This window comes from Podarcis gaigeae (genome assembly GCF_964106915.1).
Source record: "Podarcis gaigeae genome assembly, chromosome: 2".
In the NCBI taxonomy this organism is placed as follows: domain Eukaryota; kingdom Metazoa; phylum Chordata; class Lepidosauria; order Squamata; family Lacertidae; genus Podarcis; species Podarcis gaigeae.
The window spans coordinates 124959105-124966316 of record NC_139679.1 but is presented as its reverse complement, the minus strand read 5'-3'; the positions used below and the strand labels follow the sequence as shown (position 1 = coordinate 124966316).

The window sequence follows — 7212 nt, the reverse complement described above, 5'->3', positions numbered from 1 at the left end:
CTGTGATGCTTAGTAAGGCCACTTCTACAACTGAAGATCTTTCCACACTCCATGAATTTAAACTGTTTCTCCCCAGTGTGGGTTATCTGATGTAAAGTAATGTGAGCACTCCGGCCAGGATTTGAAATTAGCAGGGTGCCATGCTGACCTTGTGGGTGTCACTGTTGATGTTTAGTCGTTTAGTCCTGTCCGACTCTTTGTCACCCCATGGACCAGAGCACGCCAGGCACTCCCGTCTTCCACTGGTGGATGTCATGACACCCCATAAAACACAGGTCCCCTCTCCTGGGTCACTTCCCTGGCCCCCTTCCTCTGCCACATAAGGAGTGCAAGCAACACTCTATTCTTTTGTAGTCCTCAGCAACATTTGACACCCCACCAGCCCTCGCACCACCTTCCCAAGGTGGGGAGTGAGGTGCTGGGCTCCAAAAAGGAGGTGTGAAGGCTGTGTTAGGGTCCTAGAGCCCTCCTACCTTCTTCCCAAAGCCAAGTTAGCACTTTCCCAGCTTTGGGAAGTAGGTGGGAGGGCTGTAAGATTTGGCCACGCTGTTCTAATTTGGAGGCCACACATACAGCTGCTTTAATCTAAGCATCAATCATTTACGTTGATATTTGATGTGCATCTGAGCAGATGGTATCCCAAAGAGCTTCAGCAACAGGGCAAACTGAAATGCTGTTCGGATCGCGAAACTTTATTTAGAATAAAAGACAGGAGAAAGCAAGAAAACAGGGTGAACAGATTACAAAATACAGCAGCTCAGGTTTTAAGGTCTGGCACCACCATCCCTTTGGAAGGACTGGCCTGTGATTCTTTCCCTATGTGGAGAGTCTGACGTAATAAATAAATAAAAAGTCACAGTCAGTTACCTATATCACATTTCCCAACTAGGCACGCTAAGCCACTTGGGGACTCTGAATACTTGATGGGTGAAACCTGAGACACATGAGAGTTTCACTTAAAGAAAGGGCGGCAGCAGCAGACCAATGCCTTTCACCACACCTCTGACCAAGTGCCTAAACTTTGCCTCCTTTCTTTCTCCACTTACTGCATTAATAATATGCCAGATGGCCAAGACATTAGGCAGAATGGAGAGACCATCGTGGGCAATTAGCATAGCAGTGCTAGGAGTTTCTTATTTTTCTTAGAGGCAACAAAACCTATCATCATGCATTTTCAGGTTCCACAAGATGCTTGTTTTTATACTCAAGTTTCCTCCCTGTTATGGTTCTTCCATGTGTGGTAAATACTTCAGTTTCTAGTGAAGTGCTGTTTACACTCAGTGAATCTCGATTTGTTTCTCCCTCTGTAAATTCTTCTGTGTTATGCAAGTTTGCTGCATTTACTGCTGTTCTTTATATTCCAATCACCTAGAGGTGTTCTCCGCTGTGTGAGTTCTCAGATGCAGTCAGGTCTTCACTCCCACTGAAGCTCTTTCCACACTCTCTACATTTTAATGGTTTCCCCTTGTGTGGGCTCTTTGATGTACAGTAAGACTTCCACTATATCTGAAGCTCTTTCCACACTCCATGCAGTTAAACGGTCTCTCCCCAGTGTGGGTTCTGTGATGAAATGTAAGTGCACTCGCACAACTGAAACTCTTTCCACACTCCATGCATTCATACGGTTTCTCCCTCGTGTGGGTTCTTTGGTGTAAAGTAAGTTCACTCCTACAACTGCAGCTCTTTCCACACTCCATGCATTCATATGGTTTCTCCCCAGTGTGCTCTCTTTGATGTACTGTTAGTGCAGTCCTCCGGTTGAAGCTCTTTCCACACTCCATGCATTCAAACGGCTTCTCCCCGGTGTGGGTTCTTTGATGTGTAGTAAGGCTTCCATTCCGACTGAAGCTCTTTCCACACGCCATACATTTAAATGGTTTCTCCCCGGTGTGGGCTCTTTGATGCACAGTAATTGCACTCCTACAACTGAAGCTCTTTCCACACTCCATGCATTCATAGGGTTTCTCTCCAGTGTGGGTTCCTTGATGTGCAGTAAGGCTTCTTCTTTGTCTGAAGCTGTTTCCACACTCCATACACTTAAATGGTTTCTCCCCAGTGTGGGTTCTTTGATGTAAAGTAAGTGCACTCTTATAACTGAAGCTCTTTCCACACTCCATGCATTTATGCAGATTCTCCCCAGTGTGCGCTCTTTGGTGTATTGTAAGATGGTGATTGAGACTGAAACTCTTTCCACACAGCATACATTTAAATGGTTTCTCCCCAGTATGGGTTCTTTGATGTGCAATAAGCAAGCTGCTTGTACAGAAGCTCTTTCCACACCCCATGCATTTATGCGGTTTCTCCCCAGTGTGGGTTCTTTGATGTAAAGTAAGATGGTGATTGAGACTGAAGCACTTTCCACACAACATACATTTAAATGGTTTCTCCCCTGTATGGATTCTTTGGTGGGCAATAAGGTTTCCGCTCTGGCTGAAGCACTTTCCACACTCCGTGCATTTGAATGGTTTCTCCCCTGTGTGGGTTTTTTTATGCTTAATAAGGTTACCAGCACTGCTTAAGCTCTTTCCGCATTCCGTGCATTGAAACGCTTTCTCCCCCATTTGGGTTCTTTGATGTAAACTAATGCTTCCACTCTGAGTGAAACTCTTTTCACACTCCACACTGCTCTTTCCTATGCATTCCTCCTGTGAGTTCAGAGCTACATGGACACCAATGTCCTGAGTAGTGGAAGACTTCCTTTTCCCATTATTTGACACGTTTCTGCCTATATGATTTTGTCGTGACAGTTGATTTACAAATGTCTCTTTCCCTATTTTATGCTCCACATTTCCTGGTGGCTCCTCATAATTCTCTCTCCTCTGCCCATTACCTGTTTTGGGGGTGGAAGAAAAAGAAAATGTTGTTCAAATTGCAAGGTAGAAGCAGAGACTCTCATTGAGAATTGAGCCCAGTTCTCTGCCTCTTCTACCATTTTCAAGCACGTCCCCCACTTATCTCCCCACACAGCTGAATCTGAAGTTAATTTCTCAAGACAACACCACAAGTCCCTTCCTGCTCCACCTCACACAAGCTGTCACCTCGCACTGCTGTGTCTGATTATCTCTCCCCTTTCTCAGAGCACCATCCAATTGGATTGTCTCCTTCCACCCAAGCAATGAAGTCTGGTTTGGGAAATGTTTTCAAAGCAGCCAGTGAATTCTGAGTGCAAAATACCCAGGCATGCCTAGCCCTACTACTGCCATGGCTCCCTTTCCAAAATAAGGGAAAGGGAAAATCTTAACACTCCTGCTGAGGGATAGAAGAAGGGCACATGGTCCCAGCAGAATCCACCTGGCACTTGTGAAGAGGATCTCACTGTACCTCAGAGGCAATGTGGAGGCTATTTTAAATTTAAACCTCGGCCTGGATGCCGTCTCTGCTCTTCAGAAGAAAACCCTGTTGGACTCTGTGAGGGCAGCTTTTTACAGCCTGAGGGCCAGATGCTCGCACTCTGTGGGACCAGAGGCAGAACTGGGTGTAACAACGAATGTAAATGCAACCTCTGGACAGGAGCAGTTTCTACACACACCCTTCTCTTTCTTCCACCCAGGCAAGCAGATTTCAAGGACACAACCCAGGAAGGAAAAAAGGACTCAAGGAGGATGTGAAGCAGAGGTGGTCATGGGTCATGGCCTGGGGACAGCGGGAACTGGGGTGGGGGGTGGAGTCCCATGGGCTGCCCCCCCGGTCTATTTAGTCCCAGAGTCCTATAGGAGCCAACTAGATGCTGAAAGGAAGCCCAGAAGCAGGTCATAAAGGGAACAGGCTTCTGCTCTCTCTCTTTCCAGAGGAAAAAAAGGACCCCCAAATGCAGCTAAACATCTACCTTCTGATATCTCCCCTTCTTTAGGGACCTGGAGAAATAGATCTTGTCTTTCTTCAAAACAGGAACCGAGGTCTGATTCTACCAAGGAAAGCAATAATATTAGCTACTTTGGGCCACAAATCACCTGGCCATTTCAAATCAATCCATATCTACAATCCATATCTGCAAAAGCAAAGAGGAGGGATTACCATACCCGGATCCTATAAAAGACACGCAACATGTTTTTCCTGTATATATGTGCAATATGAATAAAAATTTATTTTTTTTAAAAAAAAAGACACGCAACATGAGCAGGAGAGGGCCTTGTGTCCCACTGTCACAAGGGGCGTTTGTGTGAATATATGGATGCTGCTTCAGAGAGCAAAGCTGCAAATATCGTAGGGTACATCTGCAAAAATGGGGATCCAAGCAGGCTATTCTTCTTAAATTATTCCTACTCTGCATGAATACATGGCACAAAGAGCTGGTTGACACCTTCCACATCTAACAGGCAAAAGGGATAAAAATGCATCCTTACCCAGAGAGGCCACCATCTCATAATTCTCCTCCATGACTTCCTTGTGCAGAGCTCTTTGGCCTGGATCCAGCAGAGCCCACTCCTCCTCCGTGAAAAACACAGCCACCTCCTCAAAGGTCAAGAGGGCCTGGAAGAAGAAGAAGAGGAGGAGGAGGAGGGGGAGGAGATAACTTCTCTTAGATCCCCTTCATCCCTGTCTGTTTCATTGGTTGGTCGTAAGCCTCTTTGGATCGCCCTGGGCAAGATAAATCCACTAACATAAATATAGTGGTACCTCTGGTTACGTACTTAATTCGTTCCAGAGGTCTGTTCTTAACCTGAAACTGTTCTTAACCTGAAGCACCACTTTAGCTAATGGGGCCTCCCGCAGCCGCTGCGTGTTCTCATCCTGAAGCAAAGTTCTTAACCCGAGGTACTGTTTCTGGGTTAGCGGAATCTGTAACCTGAAGCGTCTGTAACCTGAGGTACCACTGTAATAAAAAATATTCCCCACACAACACAGAGCGAGGCTGGTTTGTCCCCCTCTCTTCCTCTTCTCCCCTCTCCTCCCCACACCAGATACTCTTTCCCTACCTGAGGGAGCTGCCTGGCAACTCTTTCCATCCAACCCCTAAGAAGAGACGGTCCAAACGGTGCCTCTGAGGCCATTGCGCTGCCTCTGGAAGACAGGGGGAATGGAGGTGTAAACTGGGACACACTCTCAGGTGTTGCCATGATGAACTTCAAAGCAGGGAGCAGCTCTCAAGTGAGACCATTCCTGGGCCTGCAGGGGAAAGACAGGGAACGGGAAGGATGTCATGAAGATTATGATATTAAAAGTTGCTTCAGTTTTTAGGGGATTGTGGTTTGGGGGGTGGAGGCATGCTGACGAACTATGGTGCCCCAGCCCTTCTTCTAAGGAATGTACATCTTGCTCAGCCTATAGCATTAGGAGGCCCTCCTGCCAACCTCAATGTTTTCAAGGCAAGCGAGGAGACTGGGCAGGAGTGAGGCTGGCAGCAACAGAGGAGAAAGACCTTCAGCATCCCTGTGCTGCGCCAGTCCTGCAAGAGGGGCCAGATCCATGCCCCATGCCCACCCACCCACCCGGCTTTCATCTCCCCCCCAACAATCTTCCCAGAGCATGTCTAGAGAAGCCTCTTTTTGGAGGCAGCATCAGAATCAGATGGGAGGTAATGTATTTCTTCCCCCCAAGTCCAAAACTGGGGAGTGGGCATTTATTTAATTCGTCCGGTCTTTTGCCATGAGGCTTTAAAAAGTGCCCTTAAGATCCCAATCAATTTCAAATACCGCCATCCATGCACCCATTTCCCTTGAATTAATTTTATAATGAATGGTTTTAGAGTGTTGTTTGTGCTGTACCTTTGTCGTGTTTTATTGTTGTTAGCCGCCCTGAGCCCGGCTTCGGCTGGGGAGGGTGGGATATAAATTATTATTATTATTATTATTATTATTATTATTATTATTATTATTATTATTGCCTAGCAGGAGGGAGACTGACTGGGTGTTTTTTCAGGCTCCAAGAAATCCAAAATATGTCCTTTCCCTCCTGTTTTGAAGCAGGGACTCCTCCCCATTTGCCTCCCCCCTCAACATGACCAACCTTAGAAAGACCCTTTCCTTTGTTCCAAGGAAACCACAGTCCACCAGCCCCCTCCCCTTCTATGAGTTCTGAAAGGGGAGATGGGGGGGCTTCCTCCCTCCCCAAAAACCCACATTTTGCTTCCCTTTGACTCTTTCCAATATCAGCCTCTTTCTTGCTAAGGAATCTCACAAGATGATCGAGGGTCTGGAAACCAAGCCTTATGAGGAACGGTTGAAGGACTTGGATATGTTTAGTCCAGAAAAGAGGAGACTGAGAGGAGATGGGATAGCCATTGTCAAATATCTTAAAGGCTGTCACGTGGAGGAGGGCGCGTGCTTGTTTCTGTCCTGCTCTGGAGTTTAGGACTCCTAAACACCAGGAAGAACTTTCTGATAATAAGAACTGTTTAACGGTGGAACCGTCTCCCTCTGGAGGTAGTGGACTCTCCTCCTTTCCTCGGATGTTTCTAAGCAGAGGCTGGAGGGCCATCAGTCCTGGATGCTTTAGCTGAGATTCCTGCATTGCCGGGGGTTGGACTAGATGACATTTGGGGGTCCCCTTCCAAGCTCTATCTAAGGCCGACTTCCTTTAGCATTTTGTCTGCTCCTCAGCCGCTGTGGATTAAGCCACAGAGCCTAGGGCTTGCCGATCAGAAGGTCAGTGGTTCAAATCCCCGTGACGGGGTGAGCTCCTGTTGTTCACTTCCTGCTCCTGCCAACCTATCAGTTCGAAAGCACATCAAAGTGCAAGTAGATAAATAGGTACCGCTCCGGCGGGAAGGTAAACGGCATTTCCATGCGCTGCTCTGGTTCGCCAGAAGCGGCCAATAAAGCGAGATGAGCGCCCCCAGAGTCGGCCACAACTGGACCTAATGGTCAGGGGTCCCTTTGCCTTTTACAGCCCCACCTCCTATTCAAAATCTCCTCCATCTCCCGCAACCCAAAGGCGACTCTGCTCTCCAGCTCTGGGGCTACAAAAGCAGCTCACCAAGCCCCCCCCCCCCATATAGGGGGCTGCTTCTACTGCGCCAAAGCCTTCCTCCCCGCTGCTATCTCCCCACCCCAAAGGGGCTTTAGCAAAGGAGCGGAGGGAGGGGGAGAGTGGAGGGGGATTGCAGATATAAACGAGAACGCTATTAGATAGGACGTACAGAGCAGGACTTACTTCTGAGTAAACATGCATGAGACTGGGCTGCACAGCGGTGCTTCCCGAAGAAACGAGATCCACTGGGGAGGCGGACTACAGAGGAAAAAGGGGAGCAAGGAGACTTTGCAAAGGGAATCC

The 7212-nt window shown here is 47.7% G+C and overlaps 1 protein-coding gene across 2 annotated transcripts in view; it reads right to left on the bottom strand.

Moving 5' to 3' along the window:
* Positions 1-672: 672 nt before the first annotated feature.
* Positions 673-7212, bottom strand: part of LOC310837460 (uncharacterized protein) — a 187045-nt gene continuing 180505 nt past the window's right edge. The window contains exons 1-5 of one of the 2 annotated variants that reach the window (XM_083724087.1): positions 7093-7206; positions 4917-5106; positions 4344-4470; positions 3827-3904; positions 673-2830 (exon numbers count right to left, since the gene is read on the bottom strand). In XM_083724087.1, the coding sequence (XP_083580213.1) occupies positions 1452-2830; positions 3827-3904; positions 4344-4470; positions 4917-5057 (1725 nt within the window). In that variant the 5' untranslated portion in view covers positions 5058-5106; positions 7093-7206 and the 3' untranslated portion in view covers positions 673-1451. Of the gene's footprint in view, positions 2831-3826; positions 3905-4343; positions 4471-4916; positions 5107-7092; positions 7207-7212 lie in introns of those variants that run through there. The other variant, XM_083724086.1, reaches the window with a different exon arrangement.